General features: G+C 36.8%; 1 protein-coding gene and 1 long non-coding RNA gene across 15 annotated transcripts in view; one reads left to right on the forward strand and one right to left on the reverse strand.

Moving 5' to 3' along the window:
• AGBL3 (AGBL carboxypeptidase 3) overlaps positions 1-26267 on the forward strand; it is a 78573-nt gene that overhangs the window by 37325 nt on the left and 14981 nt on the right. For 7 of the 11 annotated variants that reach the window (XM_045495732.1, XM_045495740.1, XM_045495735.1 and 4 more), the window contains 6 exons: positions 711-811; positions 1032-1144; positions 1664-1730; positions 7283-7369; positions 10481-10538; positions 12330-12401. In XM_045495732.1, the coding sequence (XP_045351688.1) occupies positions 711-811; positions 1032-1144; positions 1664-1730; positions 7283-7369; positions 10481-10538; positions 12330-12401 (498 nt within the window). The remainder of the gene's footprint in view (positions 1-710; positions 812-1031; positions 1145-1663; positions 1731-7282; positions 7370-10480; positions 10539-12329; positions 12402-26267) is intronic. The other 4 variants (XM_045495736.1, XM_045495742.1, XM_045495734.1 and 1 more) reach the window with 3 other exon arrangements.
• Positions 1834-26267, reverse strand: part of LOC123606912 — a 57051-nt gene continuing 32617 nt past the window's right edge. The window contains exons 2-5 of one of the 4 annotated variants that reach the window (XR_006716560.1): positions 8191-8350; positions 7589-7638; positions 2134-6998; positions 1834-1898 (exon numbers count right to left, since the gene is read on the reverse strand). This is a non-coding gene — a long non-coding RNA (uncharacterized LOC123606912). Of the gene's footprint in view, positions 1899-2133; positions 6999-7588; positions 7639-8190; positions 8351-18993; positions 19065-26267 lie in introns of all 4 variants that reach the window. The other 3 variants (XR_006716557.1, XR_006716562.1, XR_006716561.1) reach the window with 3 other exon arrangements.

Here is a 26267-nt window from a genome sequence, read left to right on the forward strand (position 1 = left end):
GTGTGTGGGGGCACCTGGGTGGCTCAGTCAGTTAAGCATCTGACTTTGGCTCAGGTCATGATCCTGCGTGAGTTCAAGTGAGTTCAAACCTTGCCTGCATCAGGCTCTGTGCTGACAGCTCAGAGCCTGGAGCCTGCTTCAGAATCTGTGTCCCTCCCCCTCTTGTGCTGTCTCTCCTCAAAAATAAATATTTTTTAAAAATGTTTTTAAAATTGTGCTCTGTAGTTACATTTAAGAAATCTTTTGGTTTACCCTTAGAATATTCCATATTAAGATAATGGTTATGTTTTTAGAAAATTTATTGACTCAAAGGAAAGTGCTAGAAACCCACACATGTATTTCTGGTCTTTAAAGCACCTTGAAACTGATATAATGGTATCTATGATGATGAAAACATTAAAATATTTACCCAAGTTTTTCTCTAAGTGATTATGAGCATGTTTATAACTGATAACCAAGTATTCCATATGATCTTATTAAATATTCTTCAGCCCTACAACATAGCCTACTATGTGTTAAGTCAGCTTTGATCCAGATGTGGAGAGGGAATGAAGGAAAGCAATAAGCTGTTAAATGACTTGCCCTGGAGAAGCAAATCCAAAGGACAGGAGATGGAATCTGACCAGAGGTTTTATTTATACTCTGTGAAAACACAGAACGTAAGCCTGCCTGTTAAGGACAAATGGTGGTTAAACTTATTGATGTTTTAGGTAATAAACGAGGTACTCATTTCAACACAAAAGACTTGGAGTCGATGGGGTATCATTTTTGTGATTCTCTTTTGGACTATTGTGACCCAGACCGAACCAAGGTAAGCAAAGTCCATTTGGTAATGCTTCAAACTCCACTTTATCAGATAACATAATCTAACTAACGGCCTATAGCAGTGTGTTTCTTTTACTATCCCAACAGTGTTTGGGGTTTTTGGTACTTGATGTCCTCATAGTTGCTGTGCCAGGTATCTATAAATATTCAATTAGTTTAATTAGGAAATAAAGTTAATTTATAATTAAGTTATCATTTTCCCCTAGTACTATCAGTGCCTGAAAGAATTGGAAGAGATGGAAAAACATATAAATTTGGAAAAAGTCCTTGAGGATTCAGATACTTCTCTGAAAGAAATTGCATTGGATCTAGAGTCTAGGTAAGTCAAGATAGTGAATGTAATATAACTTGTGTTTTACTATGCCCTTAATAATAACTGTAGGATATAAAATTATCAGTCTCAACTGAAAATCCCACCTATAGGTAGAGGAGAGAGGGAGAGAGACAGAGACAGAGCGTGAGTGGGGGAGGGGCAGAAAGAGAGGGAGACACAGAATCCAAAGCAGGCTCAGGCTCTGAGCTGTCAGCACAGAGCCCGACGCAGGGCTTGAACTCACGAACCGTGAGATCATGACCTGAGTGGAAGCCAGACACTTAACCAACTGAGCCACCCAGGTGCCCCTGTAAACCTCTAATTATTCTTATAATTAGAACCATTTCTACCGTTCCAATAAGATAACAGTTTAATAAAAATAACAGTTGAAATTTTAAAATGCCACCAAAATATTATTGTTTTAATATTTATAATATATAATTAATAAGTTACTTGTAAATATAAAATATAATTATAAATATAATAATTAAAATAATTACTATATCAAAGTTATTTTTTTTTTAGTAGCCGAGGCTCTGACAGTTCAGAATCCAATGAGTCTCAGACTTACCTTCTCAAATTAACTTCTCAGGTATGATTGAAAACTTCTGCCTATGGTATGGATATACTAAATAGGTACTCTTCTCATTATGACTAATAATCAGGCAAAAAAAAAAATGCTTGCAGCTGTGTAATTATTGTGTAACAGTAATTGTTATTTTCTGATTATGTAACATATCAAATCATAGAATTTTCTAACCTTAGGATTTTTTTTTAATTTTTTTTTTCAACGTTTATTTATTTTTGGGACAGAGAGAGACAGAGCATGAACGGGGGAGGGGCAGAGAGAGAGGGAGACACAGAATCGGAAACAGGCTCCAGGCTCTGAGCCATCAGCCCAGAGCCCGACGCGGGGCTCGAACTCCCGGACCGCGAGATCGTGACCTGGCTGAAGTCGGACGCTTAACCGACTGCGCCACCCAGGCGCCCCTAACCTTAGGATTTTTAACACTCTTACTTTAAAGATCCAGAGAGATTACTTCTCAAAAGCCACTTGTTAACAACTTGTTAATACAAATTAACCACTTGCTGATGAGACATACATCACATGCATCACATACATCACATGCCTGCAAATCCAGTGTTCATTTATTCATTTATTTAACAACTATATATTGAGCTTCAACTGTGTGCTGGGGATAGAGCAGTGAACAAAAAATGAGACAAAAATCCTTCTCTTTCATAGCTTATATTCTAGTGGGTAGAAATAAAAAATAATGATAAGTAAAATATATGATGTGCCTAATATGTGATAAGTGCCTAAGGAGGAATATAGAGTGGGAGGAGGAGAAGGAAGTTCAGGTGGTGTTATGGACTGCTTATGTCCCCACCAAATACTACACATGTTGAAACCCTAACCATCAATGTGATGGTGTTAGGAAGTGACTAAGACAAACTAAGACACTACTCTCTTAGTACCGAGTGTGGGGTGCTATTGTAACTAATACCTAAAACTGTGGAAGTGGCTTTGGAACTGGATAACTGGTAGAGTCTGGCAGAGTTTTGAAGTGCATGTTAGAAAATGCTGATATTGCCATGAAGGGACTTCTCAAGATGATTCTGGTAAGGACTCAGAAAGAAAAAAGGGGAGCTGTAGAGCAAGTTTCCATCTTAAACACACACAACTAATTGTGTATAGGACGTTGGTAGGAATCTGAATATTAAGGGTGATTTTCATGAGATCTCAGACAGAAACGAACATGTTACTGACCAGTAGAGAAAATTTAATCCTTACTATAAAATGGTAAAGGATTTGGCTGTATTGAGTTTGTGTTCTATAGCGTTTCATGGAAGGTAGAACTTGTGAGTGATAAAATTGGAAATTTAGCTGAAAAAGTTTCTTTGTAAGGTGTTGAAGAGCAGCTTGATTCCTCCTGACTGCTTATAGTAGAAAACAAGGAGAGAGAAATGAAGAAGGAATTGTTAAGCGAAAAGGAACCAGAAGGTGAAGATTTAAAAAATTCTCAGCCTACCCATGTTACAAAACAATAGGAACGTGTGTTCAGAAAAGAAGAGTAAGAGTGGTGGGGATCAACTGTATGATAAGGAGATTAGTGTGGGTATGAACCACAGAACTAATCAACCACCCCATTAGGAAGACTGCCAGCTTGAACTGAAGGGGTTGGAGACAGGACAGAATGAAGGAAGGCTGTCAGACTGCCTGAATTTTACAGTACGGTACCATAAATCTATTTGTGAACATGCACTCTTCTTCAAGACAAGGGGGAAAAATGGCCTCAGAGGTAACTAAGAGATCATCAGGGCCACTACCACCTGGATTTCAGCAGGATAAACAGCCTCTAACAGAGGCCATGAAGGCAAGCTGCCTCGAGCCATGACCTACATTGTGGGCAGTGCCCTAGCAGAGAGCCAGGCATTAGCAGCACCCTGCCAAGCCGTACGGGTGATGTTGCCACTCCAGTAGGTCCAGAAGGCAGTCCATTGAACCAGAGAGGATTATTCTTGAGCTCTAAGATCTTGTTGAATTTGCCTTGCTAGATTTTTCTATGTCCTTACTGGCAACCCAGCACTCCATCCTTTTCTGTTTCTCCCTTTGGGAATGTCTGTCCTATGTCTGTCCCATCACTGTATTTTGGAAACCTTTAACTTGTTGGAATGGAATGGGATGGAATAAATGTATTTTGCATGTGAGAAGGACCTGAATTTGGAGGGCTTAGGGACAGAATGCTTTGTCTGAATAATTCTATCTTCCCCAAACTCATTATGTTGAAATTATAATGCCCAATATGATGGTCCTGGAAGGTGGGCCCTTTGGGAAGTGATTAGGTCATGGGGCAGAGCCCTCTGGATTAGTGCCTTATTAAAAGAGCTCCAGAGAGATGCCTAGCCCCTTCTACCATATGAGGATACAAACGAGAGGTTGGCAGCTCAAAAGAGAGTGCTCACCTGACCATACTGGCACATTGACCTCTACCTTCCAGCCTGAAGAACTAGGAGGAATAAATTCCTGTTCTTTTTAGCCACACAGTCTGTGGTATTTTGTTATAGCAGCTGAAATGGAGTAAGATGGATGTTGTATTAGTTTTCTATTGCTGAGCAACAAATTTCCCCAAGCAGTTGCCCAAAACAACAGATACTTATTTTCATGCCATTTCCATGAGACAGGGACTCAGGAGTGGCTTCACTATGTGCTTCTGTCTGAGGTCTCTCAAAAGGCTGCAATGAAGGTGTTGGTCAGGTGGTCTCATCTGAAGACTTGACTGAGAAAAGATCCACTTTTAAGCTCACTTACATGATTGTTGACAAAATTCAAAAGCTGTTCTTCAAAAGCTGTTGGGCTGAAGACCTCAGTACTGCCCTTATTGGCTTTTAGCCTTTAGTATCATATCCAATAAGTCATTGCCAAATCCAGTGTTGTGAAGTTTTGTCCTGTTTTCTTCTAAAAGTGTTATCCTTTTGGGTCTTACATTTAGGTCCTTGATCTATTTTGAGTTAATTTTTGTGTTTGGTATAAGGTAAAGGCCCCATTCTTTTGCAAGTGGAGATACAATTTTCTGAGCATCATGTGTTAAAAAGACTGTCCTTCACCCATTGAATGGTCTTGACACCCCTGTCAAAAATCATTTGACTGTATGCAAGGATTTCTTTATTGGCTCTCTATTCTTTTTCTTTGGTCTATATGGCTATCTTTATGCCAATGCCACACTGTTTTGATTACTGTAGCCTTGTAGTAAATTTTGAAATCAAAGTATGAACCCTCCAATTTTGTTCCTTCCCCACCGCTACCCTCCCCCCCCCCCCGATTATTTTGGCTATTTGGGATCCTTTGAATATTGGGATGGATTTTTCTATTTCTGCAAAAAAGAAAAGTCATTGGGATTTTGATAGGGATTGCATTGAATCCATAGATTGCTTTGGGTAATATTGATATTTTAATAATATTAGGACTTACATTTCATGAATAAGAGATATGCTTTCATGTACTTATGTCTTCTTTAATTCCTTTCAACAATGTTTTGTAGTCACTGTAGTTTTTTTGTACAAGAAGATGAAGTTTTCTTTCACCTTCTTGGTTAATTCCTAAGTATTTTATTCTTTTTGATGCTATTGTACATGGAATTGCTTTTGTAATTTCCTTTTCAAGTTGTTCTCTAATTGTGTATAAAAATGCAGTTGATTTTTGTGTGGTAACTTTGTATCTTGCTGTATTGCTGACTTAATTTATTAGTTCAAACAGGTTTTTTGTGGACTCTTTAGAGTTTTTAAAATATAAGATCATATCATCTACAGAGATCGTTTTACTTCTTTCCCATTTGGATACCTTCTATTTCATTTTTGTGCTTAGTTGCTCTGGCTATAATTTCCAGTATTGTGTTGAATAGAAGTGATGAAAACAGACATCCTTACTTGTTCCTGATCTTAAAGGAAATGCTTTCAGCATTTCACCATCAAACATGTCAGCTATAGTTTTTTTTATTGTGTTGAGGTGGTTTCCTTCTATGCCTTGTCTGTTGGGTTTTTTAATCATGAAAAGGTGTTGAATTTTGTCAGATGCCTTTTCTGCATCAATTGAGATGTTCATGTGAGGTCTTTTCCTTTATTATGTTGATGTGGTGTTTTACGTTCATTAGTTTCTTACGTTTGAACCATCCTTACATTCTGATCAATTGGTTATGTTGAACCATCCTTACATTCCAGGAATAAATCCTATTTGGTCATTGTGTACAATCCTTTTAATATGCTGCTGATTTTTATTTGCTAGTATTTTGTTGAGGATTTTTTGCATTAATGTTCATAAGACATGCTGATCTATAAATTTTTTTGTTCTTGTAGTGTCTGTATGGCTTTGGGTATCAGGATAATGCTGGCCTCATAGAATGAGTTAGGAAGTGTTCCCTACTCTTGAGTTTTTTAGAAAGGTTTGAGAAGTACTGATGTTAGTTCTTTAAATGTTTGGTAGAATTCTCCTGTGAAGCCATCACGTCTACAGTTTGTGGTTGGGAGATGTTTTTATTGCTGATTCATTATCAGTTATAGGTCTGTTCATATTTTCTATTTCTTTGTGATATAGTCTTGGTAGGTTTTGTGTTTCTAGGAATTTGTCCATTTTATCTATATTATCTAATTTGTTGCTATATAATTGTTAATAGTGAGTCTTAATAAGTAAGTAAGTCTTAATAAGTAAGATTTTAAAAGCTAGCTGTCTTACAGAGTATCTTCTCTGATCACAACAGGATGAAACTGTATTATTAACTGCTTTGTTTTTCTTTAAATGTATTGGAAAACAAAAAGTGCTCTTTAAAACCATTGCTACAGTGATATGCTAGCTTTTATAATTGCCTCTGTTCAGATCTTTATTCTCCCTACAGATTCAAGTTAGTTTCCAGTGTCTTTTCACCTTGTAGGACTCTCTTGAGCATTTCTTACAGGATGTGTCTAGTGGTCATGAACTCTTTCAGCTTTTGTTTATCTGGGAATGTCTTAATTTCTTCCTAACTTTTGAAGGACAATAATGCCACTTTTTAAAAGCACTTTGAATGTATTGGTTTATGGTCTTCTGGCCTCCAGTTTCTGATGAGAAATCTGCTAATAATCTTATTGAGGATTCTTCCATGTAACAATTTTTTTCTCTTGCTACTTTCAAGATTCTCTCTTTCTCTTAGATTAATTACAATGTGTTTCATTGTGGGTTTTTGAGTTCATCTTACTTGGAGCTCATTGAGCTTCTTGGATGTTTACATCGTATCTTTCATCACATTTGGGAAGTTTCATCAAATTTTCATCCATTATTTCTTCACTCATTGGCACTTCTGGGTTGATGGCTTCTCTGGCTCTAAAGCTGGGATATGTAAGTAAAAACAAAACATAGGAATTACTCACTATTCTTCTGTCCTCTGCTCCTGAAGTCCCTCACCAGTCTACCTTCTTCTTTCTGCTTTTTAGGGCCTCTTATGCTTATTTTGTGTAGAATACCCAGGATTTTCAGTTGTACTTAGTGGGAGGGATAGAAGAAGTACTTTATCTTCCTAGAAGTGGAAGTCTCAAGATAGCTTTATGTCCACATATATACTGTCTTTGGTGTGTTGATTAAATATTGATTTCAAGTATGATTCTTTTACTTAGCTAAAAAACAAGAAAAAACACTTGAAAACAAAGAAGGAAAGAAATTCTACCATAGCAAGTAATCAAAACACCAGAGAAGAACCAGAGGTATTCACTGACCTGGTTTTTAACAGTTTTTGAAAAATGGTTGCAAGAGAATGGCAAGTTGTTTCCTGTTACACTTTCTATCCCCAAATTTTTGCCCTGGGAAATGTTAGTGATTAAAACTTTGCTTATGTTATTTGCTGTTTATAAAAATATAAGAGAACCTTGACAGATGAGAAGTGGATTTTATTAATAGGTGCTATAAATTTCACTTTTACTTACTTTACTCTGAAAAGTATTTGAGGTATCTTACAAAGATACATCTAGGATAACTAGAAGAGATAAATTAAGAAAAATTAAATGGCAATACAAGAGTGTAAGAATAGATGGTGCTGGGAGATTGACTTCTACCATAACAGCATGAGAAGCTCTGCAAATTCATTCACGTAACAAAAATTGGTGATACTAAAAACAAACAACACAACCATTGCCCTAAGGGCAGATAGCAAATGAAAAACATCTATTTGTGAAAATTTCCTAAAATTTGGTAAAAAGAAAACAGTAAGAGCTTGTGGCAATTGAAGCAAGATTCCTTCCTCCCCCTCCCAGTTCAGTGAGACTGAATCTCCACCCCAGACCAGCACAGCCAAGAACACAGAACCCCCTCTCTCCACTCGTGCCAGCCAGAGGGCTGTCTTCCCAAAAGGGGCAGGGCATCAGTAGTTCTTATCCCGCCTCCAGCTACCTGTTGCTGGGGCTAAGTTCGGAGTGAGTGCAGCCAAGAGGTGGGGGCTCCCTTCTTCTACCCATGCTCCATTCAGGAGACAGAGATTCTGCCTGGGGTGCCACATTACCCAGAATATTTTGGCCCTAATCACCCTTACCTTAGCTTGTGAAATGGTGATATCACACTAGAGGCAAATAGAGAAGACCTGAGACTGCTGCCCTCTTTCCACGTACAGCTCAACTCCTAAAGTGGGTGTCACTGAGAGAAGAGTGCCATTGTCCCCACCACCAGCTCCAGAGACAGGTCAGAAATTTTGCCTTTGGGGAGAATCAGACAAAAACAGATAGTTTTTAAGAACTTTTTATTTGAAATATGTGTAGGAGGTCTGCTGCATCCTTGACTTCTCCATTGTTAACATCTTGCATGTATCATGATACTATATTGACACCATAAAACTGATGTTGATCTAGTCCACAGCAATTATTCAGATTTTATCAGGATGCACACACTCATTTGTGTGTATTCCTCATAAATTTTTAATTCTAGTCTTTAAAGCACATTGTTATGTAATATCGCATATTTTTATATTGGTATCTGATTTCTTGTTTGTAAATTGTGCAATCTAAGCAATGTGAGTATGCTTGGGAGAGGGCCAAGATTATAAAAAAGTTTTTGGTAAACAAACCCTCTAATTGATCTCAATGTGTTAAGTCAGTTGCAGAACCCAATAACCGAAGTAGATTTTGTTTGGGAGATTGTTTTTTTATTGTTTTGTATGTAGATTTTGTCAGACACATATTTACTTTTCATAAACATCTCCACATAGTGGCTTTTCTCCTCTACCCAAGCTATATTTCAGGCAAAATATAGTAAATTCCTTTACATTAAAATATTTATGTATTTTCCCCCTGGTTGATTAGAGCTTCAAGATTGTTATGAAATCATAATCTGTATTTAATGTTGGATTTTCCAGATGGAAAACAATCATCATTTGGTTATTTGAAAAGCTGCATACATAAGTGCTCTTATAAACTAATAGGAGTTCTTAGCCATTAATCTTGAAATTTATTTTAACAGTCTTTGGCAAAAAGAGTGAACAGTGTCATCTTAACTGAGTTTAATGCCCAAGGACAACCTAAATTCATGCTCTGAATTATTTCTTAATTGTAAGATATCCATACATCCTGAAAACAATATTTGTAAGTTATTTTTAAAGTATTTTAGGTAACTATATTTTGTACCTGGACATTCTCAATAATTGATTCAGAAGACTTAAGCAAAAACAATTATAGATTACTGTGGTTAGAATTGGGAGATCATGTTCATAAGGAAGGACACTGGCCTGGTGATTTTCTATAGGATGAATGGAATAGTTTATAATGGCTTATAGCATCATTTCAACGAAGGGAAGAGGGCTAAAAATAACATGGAGTTCATCGAATCAAGTCTTACCACAAGTGAATTTCTCTAGCCTAATTTCACATCTTGTCTCTCCAAATTCTGATTATATAGTATTGCTTTTAACTTTGTGTAATTTTTTCTAGAATATTTCCTTTCTCTCTGCCTTCAGTAATCAAGTTTTTATTTTTATACTTTCCTCTCATTTTTATGATTCTATCATTTTTTTTTTTTTTGCTGCCAATTTTATCTACAAAAAAGGGAGATTTTAGTTTTTAACTACTCCATAGTCCACTTTTCATCATGAGTTGATACGGATAACAGGTTGGCAAAAAAATATTGATGTCCTCAGGGTTTTTTTCCCCTTTCTAATGCTCGTTCAGAAAGCTCTTTATAATATCCACATACCACAGATGCAGAAACAAAAGTTTGGAAACTTTTTAAACAAAAGTTTAAAGTGTTTTCATGGTTACATGATTTGTAGACTATTCAAGATTAGCTGTTACAATTCTGTAGTGTTTTGTGTCTCATTTAGTGTACCTGGTCATTATTGGCAACTCCTTTTTCAAGGTAGAAAACAATATGTGTATGCTCTTCCTTACTATGGACTTCTACAAAATATTTTTCGTCTTTTTTATATAAGCACAGTTTTGTAATCAATTATACATTTTTCATACAATTTTATATATTTTCACTCATTTCATATTATCTTCCTAAATCTTTATTTTTATTTAAATAAGTGAGATTATAACCATCCATTTTTTGTCTCTCATTGTAAATAAATTCTTATGAAGTGAAAAAGATTTGTAACTCTCTTTAGTGCCAAAATAACCATATCAGTATTTTCTTCTACTCATTGTTGCAGGAGAAAAGTAGTGTTATGAAAGGTATTAGAAGGCTCTGTTTTAAGAGGTATTTTTGCCCATTCTAAACCTATGAGGATAAAATGAGAAATGTTGAAAACTACTATACCAAAGATGATACAGGAAATATACTTCCTTTTCATGTTTATAACATATTGTTTTCCTTCTGGTTCTGTGTTCCATTAGGTTTGTGATAAAGGACATTTAGTGCAAAGACACAAACAATCAAATTCTGATGTGAAAGGTAATGTTCTGCTTGTACTCTCTCTAGCCAATTAATGCATTTATTCAACACTTTTCGTGCCACAGCTTTGAGGTTACCACTGTGCTTGGTGCTAGGGACATTAAGTAGTATACTATTACCATTTCTTACCCCCAGGAGCCCATCTTTAATAGGGGGAGAAAAACAAGTAAATAAACGAAGTGCAGTGTTACAAGGGTAATGCCAGTAGTCTAGACAGGGCTCCAAGAAAGCGCAAAGAACAGAAGGTTGGAGTGAGTGGGCCATGTACTTGAGGGATCTCTCTGATATGAGAGATTTTTCCCCAAACAGAATATAGGGATTTTGTTTTAAAAACCATCTTGTTCCTCTCATTTCATAATTTAATAGAGGATGATCCCAGGAGGGAAATAAAATTATGGACCATTTGCTTTTACTAGAATCTGCTAAGTTGGATATGAATTTGACTCTATTTGAGATGACCTAATTAAAATATATGTGTGTATATATATATATATATATATATATATATACACACACACACACACACACACATATATACACACACATACACACACACACATACATACATGTGTATATATATCCATTTAGTTTATGATCTAGCAAGCTAACTAGAAATAGAAATGGAAATAAGAACCACACCAAGGAAAGGGGAGAATTCTATTATAACTAATGTGGTTAATTGATTTGAACTTTAAATTAACTACTCTTTCTCATAGTGATCATCCAAGCAAATCACTTTTTTTTTAATTTTTTTCTAATCTTTGTTTTTGAGAGAGAGAGAAAGAGAGAGAGACAGAGTATAAATGGGGGAGAGGGGCACACAGAGGGGGAGACACAGAATCCGAAGGAGGCGCCAGGCTCTGAGCTGTCAGCACAGAGCCAAACGCGGGGCTCGAACTCACGAACAATGAGATCATGACCTGAGCTGAAGTCGGATGTCCAACCAACTGCACCACCCAGACGCCCCCCAAGCAAATCACTTTTTATATATAATGTATTCCTCTGTTGAAAATTTAATATCAAAAATTAGAACTGAAAAGCACACTTTAGAATACTTTAGATCTTTTTCTACATCTGTGCACATACTATTAATCACAGAATGTTCATGTTGTTTTGCAATCTACATTTTCATTGAAAATTGAAGTATAGGGGCGCCTGGGTGGCGCAGTCGGTTAAGCGTCCGACTTCAGCCAGGTCACGATCTCGCGGTCCGTGAGTTCGAGCCCCGCCTCAGGCTCTGGGCTGACGGCTCAGAGCCTGGAGCCTGTTTCTGATTCTGTGTCTCCCTCTCTCTCTGCCCCTCCCCCGTTCATGCTCTGTCTCTCTCTGTCCCAAAAATAAATAAACGTTGAAAAAAAAAAAAAAAAACCTTATTTAAAAAAAAAAAAAAAAAAAAAAAAAGAAAATTGAAGTATATTATAAACTTCTTTACATGTTACTAAGTGGTGGCAAAGTATTCCATTGTATTTGTTAAACATTTTTGCTTACATTTTTTTCTATTACAAACAATAACAAAGACCTTAAAACTCCATATTTGTGTATATTGTTATTTATTTATACTAGATTCCTAGAAAGGAATTGCTGACCTAAAGAGTATGGACATTTTTTTATACTTTAACAATAAAAAGCAAAAAGGTAACAAAAATTCATAATATTTGAGAACTGTGCTAATTGAGCTAAGCTCTTTACATTATCTTCTAGCCTTTTTGTTTAGAAAAAGATAAAAAATATGAAGTGTAAAAGACTCAAATTATTTTCATGCTACAAATGATCTTTTATCATCTTTTCTAGCTACAAACCCTGATGTATCAGATGACAGTATATTTGATTATTTCAGAAGACCATTCCCTAATCAAGGTTTAGGTGAGTAAAATAGGAATAGAGGCAGTAATGAATCTTCATGTGAGCTTTTTAAACCATGTATGTCTGATCAAAATCTACATGTAAGTAACTAGCTTATCTTCAAAATGGATAGCCAAGAAGCAATTCGCCTTCCCAGAAATTATGACCTCAAATTTTTATTTTTCTCTCAAGCCCAAGCAATTTGTAAGGGAAGCCAGTAGAAATTCATTACATGTCTATTTGATTCCTTGTAATTTATCTGTTCAAAATACAAAAAGAATATTCATCTCATTATCTAATCTCTTCATTCCCATCACATTGAATCCTAAAGACAGAAACCTTGAGAGTCCTCTAGTCTTACCTATTCATTACAGTATCCAGCCTCATCCAACCTTTGAGTGAGGACACTTGGTGACAAGTAGTTTACCCAATTGTACAGTTCATTCTGTTGCTTGAGAGCTATAGCATTGAGAACATCCTTTTTCTGTTAAGCTAAAAACATGTGTCCCTATAAATTTCATCCACCTCTTTAATTACACAAAACGAAGAGTGAAGTAACCTTAAAGGTAAATATTTCAAGGATTTTCCCTGATTCTCCTTGAAAAATGCAGTCTCTTCCACATAGTAGATGTTAAGTATTTTTTTAAGCAATCATTTATTTCCTTGAAACTTTCCTTCCATTTCTTTCAGCCATCCATAATACAGCATGATTCAAGTCCTTTACCACATGATGTTTTTCTTTCCTGTCACTCTGTCACTGTTCAAGCTTGACTGAAACTGAACACAGCACTGTAGACGCCAGTTAATGAGTATACAACAAATCATCACTTTCATTTGCTTCTTTCTACACCCTAGATTCCCATTAATGCAGTCTAAGGTTGCATCTGTTCTTTTGGAAACTATCCTAAAACATTGATAAATTGCATTTATATACACTCAAACGTATAAAGTTTGCTGCTGCTCAGTGTTGTCTCCTCCATTTTCTACTTCTTCAATTGGCATTTTGATTCAATGTTTATTGAACCAAATTTATTTATTTATTGGGTCTTAAATTTATTCCTGTTAAATTAAATCATCTTAGATTTAGCCTTTCATGAACTCTCGATCTTAAGTGTGTCATGTCATTGTACTTGCTATATATATTTGTGTGCGTATACAGATGGACATATCTCTATATACATTTGACCTCTTGTCAGAGCTTTAAACTCTTGTATTTAACTCTCTCCTAAACATCTCCACAGAGATGTCCCACATATCCAAATTCAAATTCATCTAATTCCACACTAAATGCCGTTCCTCCTATATTCTCTGTAACCTTGCTCACAGTATTAGATACAAAACCACCCGTTTTAACCTAGAAACATGACAGTCTTTTTTTTCCTTTCATTTCCATCCCTCAGATCCAGCCACTGAATCCAACTGATTTTACCTCATAATCTCTGTATCTCCTATTATGTCATCATTCTTTTCACTCATCACCTGTTTACAAGGAGATTTCTAATTGGCTTTCTTGCCACCAATATTGTCATCCTAATTCCGTCTTTCTTACTACCATAAAAGTGATCAAAAACACCAATCAGATGATGTAAAACTAGTATGTAAAGCCTTTCAGTAATACCAGTTTCCTAAGAGTGGTTGAAGTTGGCACATTCCTAAGACTTAAATTTTTTTTTTTTTGGCTTTCTTTTTTTTTTAATTTTTTAAAATGTTTTTTTCTTTTTTTTTTCTGAGAGAGAGAGCATGAGCAGGGGGGGAGCAGAGAGAGAGGGAGACACAGAATCCGAAGCAGCCTCCAGGCTCTGAGCTGTCAGCACAGAGCCCGACGCAGGGCTCAAACTCACAGACTGTGAGATCATGACCTGAGCTGAAGTCGGATGCCCAACCGACTGAGCCACCCAGGTGCCGCTAGGCTTTCTCTTTTTAATTTTTTTAAAGTGTATCTATTTATTTTGAGAGAGAGAGAGAGCACAAGTCGGGGAGGGGCAGCGAGAGAGGGAGAGAGAATCCCAAGCAGGCTCCGCACTGTCAGTGCAGAGCCCGATGCAGGGCTTGAACTCACAAACTGTGAGATCATGACCTGAGCCAAAGTCAGACACTTAACTGCCTACACCATCAAGGCGCCCATTTTTTTTTTAACTTTTAATTTCAAAATAATTTCAAGAATAGTATGAAGAACTGTATCTACCTATATTTCCCCAACCCATTTTTTATAGACATGTTTATTCCTAAACAATTTCAATACATATTTTCCAAGAACAAGAACGGTGTCTTACATTAAAATCAAGAAATTCAATTTTGATGCAATACTATTTTATATACTACAGTTAAATTTTGCCAAATGTAGCAGTAACATCCTTTAGAGCAAAAATTCTCGCTGATTCAGGATCACAAATTGCATTTAAAGGTCACATACCTTTATTCTCTTTCAATTTGGAATAGCCACTCAGCTTTTCTTTCTCATTCATAGCCCTGGCATTTTTGAAGATCATGGGCCAGTTGTCTTATAGAATGTTTGGCTTTAAAATTTTAATGTACATGAGAATTACCTGGGGAGCTTATGGAAACCCCAGCTTCTGATTCTGAGCTGGTCTTTGTTGTCAGCCCCTGAATCTACATTTTTTATAAGGCACTTCAGATAATTCTGATGTTGGCAATTAGCACACCATACATTGCGACTCACCACTTAGGAGACTATAAATGAGAGATGGCAAAAGGCCAAATAGTTAGGACCTAGCCCATCCAACCCTTACTCATCCTGACTAGCTTTCTTTCTTTTGATAATGTTGTTAATTCAAAAGGAAAAGATTTTTTTTTAATTTTTTTACATTGATTTATTTTTGAGAAACAGAGTGAGACAAAGCGTGAGCAGGGGAGGGGCAGAGAGAGAAGGAGACACAGAATCTGAAGCAGGCTCCAGGCTCTAAGCAAGCAGCACAGAGCCTGATGCGGGGCTCGAACTCACAAACTGTGAGGTCATGACCTGAGCCGAAGTCGGACGCTCAACCAACTGAGCCACGCAGGCGCCCCAAGGAAAAGACTTTCTGACAACCACTAGCTACCGCGCAGAAACCAGATTCTACAACATGATGTACAAGAACTGCAATGAACTGGCTCCTGACTACCGCTCCAGTTTTACCCCTTGCCATTCTCTGCCTTTTACTTTAAAAATTTTTTTTTAACGTTTATTTATTTTTGAGACAGAGAGAGACAGAGCATGAACGGGGGAGGGTCAGAGAGAGAGGGAGACACAGAATCCGAAACAGGCTCCAGGCTCTGAGCGGTCAGCACAGAGCCTGACGAGGGGCTCGAACTCACAGACGGCGAGATCATGACCTGAGCCGAACTCGGATGCTTAACCGACTGAGCCACCCAGGCGCCCCTGCCTTTTACTTTAGACTTCAGGAAAGATAATCTTCTTGTAACCTCAAAATCAGTCTTACCTTTTTGCCTTTCCTCATGCCATCTCCTATGCTTGAAACTTAATTCTCCCTCTCTTCAACTACATTAGCTACTCATCACTGAAGGAGTATCAAATTTTAGTAAGACTCATATACAGTTTATTACAATAAGAGTTAGATAAAGTCATAATGATTTGCACAAATTGCTCAGATTGTTCAGAGAAGAGGATCAGATCCAGCCTAGAAATCTCAGGGCATGTTTTTTTGAAGAAATTGATACTTAAATTATGATGCAGTCTTAAGTGACAAGTTAGACATTTAGCAAGAACAGAGAGTACCTTCCTTGAATTCTTAAAAAAAAAAAAATTGTTGTCAGTGGTTTTGTGATCTTATGTGTAAATTTTTTCCTTACTTGAGATGTAATATGTCTGGGACTGGAAATAACCCATTCGAAGCCTTTTGACTTCCGTCATCTCTTACCAATATTTAGTCTCCTCTTTCTAGAGAAAAGAAAACTCTATTTGATAGAAAAGACAGAAGCAACTTAAAAGCTGAGGGATTCTGCTCTTTGTCAACACTCAGGATGATTATCATTAAAATAATCCCAGCAGGTCAGATTTAAAAATTGTGATAGATTTTTCATTCTGAATATAGCTAAGTAAAATTTACATCTTTTTTATAAGTTTTTTGAAGTTTACTTATTTTGAGAGAGAAAGTGAGCAGGGGAGAGGCAGAGAGAGAGGGATAGAGAAAGAGAATCCAAAGCAGGCTCCACGCTGTCAGCGCAGAGCCCAACGCAGGGCTCAAACCCACGAACCGTGAGATCATGACCTGAACCGCAATCAGGAGTCAGAGGGTAAATTGATTGAGCCACCCAGGCACCCAGATTAAAATTTACAGCTTGTTGTCAATATTTATTCATATCTTCTTTTTTAATATTTTTTTTATTTTATTTTTTATTTTTTAAAATTTACATCCAAATTAGCATATAGTGAAACAAAGATTTCAGGAGTAGATTCCTTAGTGCCCCTTACCCATTTAGCCCATCCCCCCTCCCACAACCTCTCCAGCAACCCTCAGTTTATTCTCCATATTTTTGAGTCTCTTCTGTTTTGTCCCCCGCCCTGTTTTTATATTTTTGTTTCTCTTCCCTTATGTTCATCTGTTTTGTCTCTTAAAGTCCTCATATGAGTGAAGGCATATGATTTTTGTCTTTCTCTAATTTCACTTAGCATAATACCCTCTAGTTCCATCCACGTAGTTGCAAATGACAAGATTTCATTCTTTTTGATTGCCGAGTAATACTCCATTGTATATATACATATATCTATATACCACATCTTCTTTATCCATTCATCCATTGATGGACATTTGGGCTCTTTCCATACTTTGGCTATTGTTGATAGTGCTGCTATAAACATCGGGGTGCATGTGTCCCTTCAAAACAGCACACCTTATCCCGTGGATAAATGCCTAGTAGAGCAATTACTGGGTCATAGGGTAGTTCTATTTTTAGTTTTTTGAGGAACGTCCATACTGTTTTCCAGAGTGGCTGCACCAGCTTGCATTCCCACCAACAATGCAAGAGAGATCCTCTTTCTCCGCATCCTCGCCAACATCTGTTGTTGCCTGAGTTGTTAAAGTTAGCCGTTCTCACGGGGGTGAGGTGGTATCTCATTGTGGTTTTGATTTGTATTTCCCTGATGATGAGTGATGTTGAACATTTTTTCATGGGTCGGTTGGCCATCTGGATGTCTTCCTTGGAGAAGTGTCTATTCATGTCTTTTGCCCATGTCTTCACTGGATTATTTTTTTGGGTGTTGAGTTTGACAAGTTCCTTATAGATGTTCCATTTATCTGATATGTCCTTTGCAAATATCTTCTCCCATTTTAGTTTTGCTGATTGTTTCCTTCGCTGTGCAGAAGCTTTTTATTTTGATGAGGTCCCAGTAGTTCATTTTTACTTTGTTTCCCTTGCCTCCGGAGATGTGTTGAGTAAGAAGTTGCTGCAGCCGAGATCAGAGAGGTTTTTGCCTGCTTTCTCCTCGAGGATTTTGATGGCTTCCTGTCTTACATTGAGGTCTTTCATCCATTTTGAATTTATTTTTGTATATGGTGTAAGAAAGTGGTCCAGGTTCATTCTTCTGCATGTCGCTGTCCAGTTTTCCCAGCACCACTTGCTGAAGAGACTATCTTTATTCCATTGGATGTTCTTTCCTGCTTTGTCAAAGATGAGTTGGCCATATGTTTGTGGGTCCATTTCTGGGTTCTCTATTCTGTTCCATTGATCTGAATGTCTATTCTTGTGCCAAATATTTATTCATATCTTAACTCACTTGATATTTTAACCTTCCTAACAGTATTCCTCTATGTCTCAGACACTCTCTTATAATCAGTCTTTGTTAAAAAATCTCTTTTCCATCTTTGTTCATGTTTTTTTAAGGATCTGATGGCTATCTGCTTCCCAGAAGTGTCAAGTTATACTAGTCAAAGATTGTACTAGATACTAGGATACAATGGGAAATATAGTCTGTTCTCAAGAAGCAGAAAGTGACAAACAGGTAAAGAGACAGCAGAAATATAATGGGATAAATGCTACTTGCTGTGTTACAGGATTACATAGGAGTTGTTTGAGGACAGGGGTGTATGAGACAACGTTTCTCAAGAAGGCAATTGTTAGGATTCCAGGGGCCAAATATATAATCATTTTTCTTTACCAAGATCTGAATCTATTAAGAATTAAGACAAAATACTAGCAAATTGAATCCCACAACATATTAAAAGGATTATGCCCAATGACCAAATAGAATTTATCCCAGAAATGCAAGATTGTTTTAACATATGAAAATTAAACAATGTAGACTTCCAGGGAAGATAGTGGAGTAGGAGGACCCTCTGATCACCTCATCTCATGGATATAACTAGGTAACACCCACATCAGTGTAAATAACCCAGAAAACAACCCAAAGATTCGCAGAACAGATGCTCCATAGCTAAGTGTAGAGAAGAGGACATATCAAAGAGGATAGGAAAGGCAGAGACAAGGTCAGGAGCTAAATAGATGGGTGGTACTGTTTGCTATAGGGAGGAATGCCACGAATGTGGAAAGGAGAGAGTACCAGACCCTCACACCAAGCACCCCAGGCCTGGAGAAGCTGCAAAAAAACAAGAGGGGCATAATTTTGCAAGTTCTTATCATCAGCAGAGCTTAATACCTGGAACTTTAAAAATCAGTTGACTCAGCTCTGGCAGAGCCAGGAGGGCAATAGGAAACTCAGTCCACACCCTGAAAGAGACAGCACAAGAGCCTCACTGAGATACAGCATAAAAGTACCAGTTTGAAAAACGCTTGGGGTATACAGGAGGGAGATTTGTTTACTCATCTCAGAGCATGTGCTAGAGGGGCAGAGATCTTTGGGAGACTTCTCCGAGAATAAAAGAGTTGGTGGGTGCCATTTCCTTTCCCCACCTCCCAGCCTAGACACATGGACACCTGTGGGAAACAGTATAGTGCCAACACTCACTACATAACTTGCTAATGGTGTGCCCCACCCCCACATCCTCCTCCAAACACAGCCCTCTAACCAGACATTAGCTCTAGACTGTCTCCCACAGCAGACCTGCACAAACCTTGCTAACACCACATGAACTGCCCCTGCATTCTCCTCTAATACAGTATTGACAGGAACCCACCTAAAGCAGTGCTACCGGCCTGAAAGGATACATGCAGTCATGACAGAGACCAGCACCACTCCAAAGTGACCCCTACCCAGGGGAGACTGGAAAATAAGCATATACACCAGTCCAACTGCAGCCCTAGCAGTGTGCTGGGGGCAGACATGTAGTCTGACAACAAGGGCCCATCCACCAGCCAAAGCTTCTCAGAGGACAACACAGAGAAAATGCCCAGCAGTTTTGTACTACAGTATCTCTGGCAGTTGCCTTGTCTGACTCCAACTCAAGCCCAAGGCAGCCTCCACTGGCACACCAGAAACATGGGGATGAAACTCTACCCACAACAGGCAAAGAGAGCCAAAGCAGGTGACTAGACTGGAGGCAGAAGTGGCTCAACCACAACAGTAGGGTGCACAAATAGATACCCCTCAAGCACCAGGTTCTGGTGAACAAGGGACACTGCACTGTAGGGCACTACAGAGCCCCTTCTTGATAGGCCACTACTTTTAAGAGCAGGAGATGCAGCTGACTCCTAACACGTAGATATAATAGGCTCAGAGAAATATGTTCCAAATGAAAGCACAGGGCAAAATCACAGCAAGAGAGCTAAACAAAATGGAGGTAAGTAAATGCCTGATAGAGAACTTAAAGTAATGGTCACAAAGATACTCACTGGGCTTGTGAAAAACATGGAGGGACCTCAGTGATACCCTCAACAAAGAGATGGAAAACCAACCAGAGATGAAGAACTCAGCTGAAATTAAAAATACACTAGTTGGAATAAATAGACTAGAGGAAGCAGAAGAATGGATCAGAGACCTGCAAAACAGAATGGAAAGCAATCAAGCTGAACAAGAGAGAAACATAATAGAAACTGAAATTAGACTAAAAGAACTCAATGACACCATCAAGGATGATAACATTTGCATTAATAGGGAATCCCAAAAGGAGAAGAGAGAGAAATGGGAGCAGAAAATGTATTTGAAGAAATAGCTGAAAAGTTCCTGAATCTGGGGAAGGAAACAGAAATCCAAGTACAGGAGGCACAAAAGACCCCAACAAAATCAGCCCAAGGAGGTCCACACCAAGACACATAGTAATTAAAATGGCAAAAAGTAGTGATAACAAGAGAATTTTAAAAGCAACAAGAGAAAACAGTTACATACAAAGGAAGCCCCATAAGGTTATCAACTGATTTTTCAGCAGACACTTTGAAGGCCAGAAGAGAGCAGCATAATATATTCAAGTGCTGAAAGATAAAAATAATATTCTAGCAGTCAGTTATACTTTACCCAGCAAGGCTATCATCCATAATGGAGAGATGAAGAGTTTCCCAGACAAATAAAAGTTAAACGAATACATGACCACAAAACCAGCCTTGAAGAGATATTAAAAGGGAGTCTTTGAGGGGAAGGAAAGACCATAAAGCAGGCGTGAGAAAAGTAGGAAATACAAAAGCAATAAAATTAAGTATAACTATAAAAGTCAGTCAAGGACTTCACTAAATAAATGTAAAATATGATACCATATGTCTAACATGAGGGGAGAGGAGTAAAGAATGGGTTCAAAATTAAGCAACCATCAATTTAATATAGGCTGTTCTATACATAAGATTTACATACAAAACTAATGGTAACCACAAATAAAAAATCAGTAAGAGATATGCAAAAAAAAAAAAAAAGAAAGAAAGAAAGAAAGAAAAAGAAAACAGAATCCAGGTATATTACTAAAGAAAGCTAGCAAACCATCAGGGAAGAGAACAAGAGAAGAAAGGAACAAAGAAGAACTACACAATCAACCATAAAACAAGTAACAAAATAGCATCAATTATTACTTTGAATGTAAATGCTCCAAGGGTAAAAGAATGGATGAAAAAGCAAGACCCATCTGTATGCTGCCTACAAGAGACTTGTTTCAGACCTAAAGACACATGCACATTGAAAGTGAAGGAATGAGAAAACATTGATCATGTAAATTTAAGTGAAAAAAGCTGAGATAGCAATACATATATCAGAAGAAAATAGACTTTAAAACAAAGATTGTAACGAGTCAAAGAAGGACACTATGTAATCATCAAAGGGAAAATCCAGCAAGAAGATATAACAACTATGGGTATTCAGCACCTAAATACATAAAGCTGCTGGTAACAAAGTAATCAATAGTAATACAATAATAGTAGGGGACCTGAACACCCAATTTATATCAGTGGTAGATCATCCAAACAGAAAATCAACAAAAACACAGTGGCTTTGAATGACACATTGGCCCAGATGGATCTAACAGATATATTCAGAACATCCCATTCTAAAACAACAGAATACATATTCTTTTGAGTGTACGTGGAACATTCTCCAAAATAGATCACATATTGGGCCACAAAACAAATCTCAACAAATAAAAAGATTAAAGTCATACCATGTATTTTTTCCAAACACAATGCTATGAAACTAGAAAGCACCCTCAGGAAAAAAATCTGGAAAGAACACAAATACATGGAACTTAAATAACATGCTACTAAACAATGAATGGGTCAGCCAAGAAATCAAAAAGGAAATCAAAAAAATATATGGATACAGGGGCATCTGGATGGCTTGGTCGGTTAAACGTCCAGTTCTTGATTTCACATCAGGTTGTGGGATCGAGCCCTGCATCAGACTTCATGCTGAGCAGGAAGCCTGCTTGGGATTCTCTCTCTCTGCCTCTGCCCCTCTCCCAGCCTGCTCACTCACTCTCCCTCTCTAAAATAAAAAAAAATTAAAAAAAAAGTTTTCTAATTATATGGAGACAAATGAATATGAAAACACAATTTTCCAAAATCTTTGGGATTCAGCAAAAGCTGTTCTAAGAGAGAAGTTTATAGCAATATAGGCCTACCTCAAGAAGCAAGAAAAATCTCACATAATCTAACCTTACATCTAAAGGAACTAGAAAGAATAACAAAACCAAACCCAAAACCAGTAGAAGGAAAGATTAATAATAAACATTAGAGAAGAAATAAAATAGAATCTAAAATAACAGAATAGATCAGTGTAACCAGGAGCTGGTTCTTTGAGATCAACAAAATTGAGAATACTTTAGCCAGTATTCTCATCAAAAGAGAGAGAGGACTCAAACAAAATCAGAAATGAAAGAGGAGAAATAACAACTTATACTTCAGAAAATACAAAGACATATAAGACAATATAATGAAAAATTATATGCCCACCAATTGAACAACCTAGAAGAGATACATCAATTCCTAGAAACCTATAACTTCCCAAAACTGAATCGGGAAGAAATAGAAAATTTGAACAGATTGATTATAAGCAGTGAAATTGAATCAGTATTCAAAAGACTCCCAACAAATTCCAGGACCAGATGGTTTCACAGGTAAATTCTAACAAACATTTAAAGAAGAGTTAGTACTGACTCATCTCAAACTGTTCCAAAAAAAAAAAAAAAAAAAAAAAAAAAAAAAAATATATATATATATAGAAAGGAAGGAAAGCTTCCAAATGCGTTCTATGCAGCCAGTGTTAAACTGATACCAAAACCAAGTAAATACGCTACAAAAGAAGAGAATTACAGGCCAATATGTCTAATAAACACACATACGGAAATCCTTGATAAAATACTGGCAAGCCAAATCCAACAATACATTTAGAAAATCATTCACCACAGTCAAGTGAGATTTATTCCTGGAATGCAAGGGCGGTTCAGTTTTCACAGATTAATCAATGTGATACATAAATAAGAGAAAGGATAAAAACTATATGATCATTTCAATAGATGCAGAAATATCATTTGACAAAGCACAACATCCATTCATGATAAAAGACCTCAACAAAGTAGGTTTAGAGGGAACATACCTCAACATAATAAAGGTCATGTATTTAAAAACCCACAGCTAACATCATACTCATTGTTTAAAAACTGAGAGATTTTCCCCTAAGGTCAGGAACAAGACAAGGACATCCATTTCACCACTTTTATTCAACATAGTACTGGCAGTCCTAGCCACAACAGTCAGACAACAAAAAGAAATAAAAGCATCCAAGTTTATAAGGAAGAAGTAAGCTTTCATCATTTGCAGATGACATATTACTATACATAGAAAACCCTCAAGACTCCACAAAAGAACTACTAAAACTGATTAATGAATTCAATAAGGCCACAGGATACAAAATCAATACACAGAAATGTGTTGCCTTTCTACACACTAATAATGAAGCAACAGAAATTAAAACAATCCCATTTACAATTTCACCAAAAATAATAAAATATCTAGGAATAAACATAATTGAGGTGAAAGACCTGTACTCTGAAAACTATACAACACTGATGGAAAAAACTGAAGATGACACAAATGGAAAGATACTCCATGATCATGGACTGGGAGAACAAATATGGTTAAAATGTCTATACTACCCAAAGCAATCCACAGACTTAATACAATCCCTATCAAAATACTAACAGCATTTTTTTATAGAACTAGAACAAGTAACACCAAAATTTGTGTGGAACCACAAAAGACCCTGAAAAGCCAAAGCAATCTTGAAAAAGAAGAACAAAAGTAAAGGTATCACAATTCCAGATTTCAAGATATACTACAAAGCTATAGTAATAAAACAGTATGACTGGCACAAGAATAAACACATAAATCAATAGAACAGAATAGAGAACCCTGAAATAAACCCTCTAATATTTGGGCAATTAATCTTCAACAAAGGAGGTAAGACTATGCAATGAGAAAAAGGCAGTCTCTTCAACCAATGGTTCTGGGAAAACCGGATAGCTGCATGCAAAAGAATGAAACCGTACCACTTTCTTACACCATACAGAAAAATAAACTCTAAATGGATTAAGGACTTAAATGTGAAAACTGAAACCATAAAAATTCTAAACTAAGAGAGCATAAAAAGTCTACACTAAGAAAACATGTGAGAACCGAAACCATAAAAAGTCTACACTAAGAAAACATAGACTTAAATGTGAGAACTGAAACCATAAAAAGTCTACATTATGAAAGTCGACACCAAGAAAGACATTGGCCATGGCAACATTTTTCTAGATATGTCTCCTGAGGCAAGGGAAACAAAAGCAAAAATAAACTATTAATACATCAAAATAAAAAGCTTTTGCACAGCAAAGGAAACAATCCACAAAACTAAAAGATAACCTGAATGGGAGAAGGTATTTTCAAGTGGCATATCCAATAAAAGGTTAGTATCCAAAATATATAAAGTATAAAGAACTGATACAACTCAACCCACAAAACAAATATTCAATTAAAAAATGGGTAGAAGACATGAACAGACATTTCTCCAACAAAGACATATAGATGGCCAACAGACACATGAAAAGATGCTCAATATCACTCATCATCAGGGAAATGCAAGTCAAAACCACAGTGAGCTATCCCGTCATATGTCAGAATGGCTAAAATCAACAATATGAGAAACAACAGGTATTGGCAAGGATGTGGAGAAAGGGGAACCCTTGTGCACTGCTGGTGGGAATGCAAACCAGTGCAGCCACTGTGGAAAACAGTGTGGAGATTCAAAAATGAAAACCAGAATTACCATATGCTCCAGTAATTCCACTACTGGGTATTTACCCAAAGAATATGAAAACACTAATTCAAAAAGATCTATACAGCACCCCTATGTTTATTGAAGCATTATTTTTAATCGGCAAGATATGGAAGCAGCCCAAACATCCATCAATAGATGAATGGATAAAGAAGATATGGGGTGTGTGTGTGTGTGTGTGTGTGTGTGTGTGTGTGTGTGTGTGGCAAATCTTGCCATTTGCAACAACATGGATGGAGATGGAGAGTATAAGTGAAATAAGTCAGAGAAAGACAAATACTATATGATTTCACTAATATGTTCAACCTAAGAAACAAATGAACAAAGAAAAGACATTTAAAAAAAGATTCTTAAATATAAAGAACTGATGGTTATAGAATGTAGGGGGGGGATGGGCGATATAAGTAAAGGGGATTAAGATTACACTTATGAGGAGTACTTAGTAATGTATAGAATTGTTGAATTACTATTGTACACATGATACTAATATAACACTGTAGGTTAATTATACTGGACTTAAATACAATTTTTAAAAAGACAACTATGATTAATGTTAAGAGCTCTAATGGGAAAAGTAACCAATATGTAAGAACAGATGGGCAATATAAGCAAAGATCTGGAAGCATTTAAGAAAGAATCTAAATGAAATGCTAAAAACCAAAAACACTAACAAAAATGAGAAATGCCTTTGATGGCCTCATCAGTAGTGGACTGGAAGTGGTCAAGGAAAGAATCAGTGAGCTTGAAGATAGGTAAGACCAACTCCCCAAACTGAAATGCTAAGAGGAACATGGAAGGGGAAAACAAAGAATATCAAAGGTCAGTGGGACAATTTTAAAAGATGTAAAGTACACATAATTGGAATACCAGGAGGAGAGGAAAAAGAACAGGGGCACAGAAAACATAAATATTTGTATTGTTAATGTGTTGTCAAAATATAACTATACTTTGCTCATGTATCTGCATGCTTGGCAGTTAAAAGGTAAAATTTGGCAACTTTCATTCCATCTATAAACTTTTACCAAAGAAAATGAAAATATCTTACCTTCTAAGATATCTTGCACACCTTATACTAAAAAATAGTGTGATTTTCTATCCTGTGATATTGAGTCTTTCATAATGAAAGTTTTGGGTCACTTTTTAATTTCCTCAAAACTTGCAGAAACACTTAACGAGATTTTTTAACTTTATAGAATGCAAGAAGATAGCCTCCTTGTACCTGTGCCTACAAGATGTCTATCATG

This window comes from Leopardus geoffroyi, chromosome A2, assembly GCF_018350155.1.
Source record: "Leopardus geoffroyi isolate Oge1 chromosome A2, O.geoffroyi_Oge1_pat1.0, whole genome shotgun sequence".
NCBI lineage: Eukaryota > Metazoa > Chordata > Mammalia > Carnivora > Felidae > Leopardus > Leopardus geoffroyi.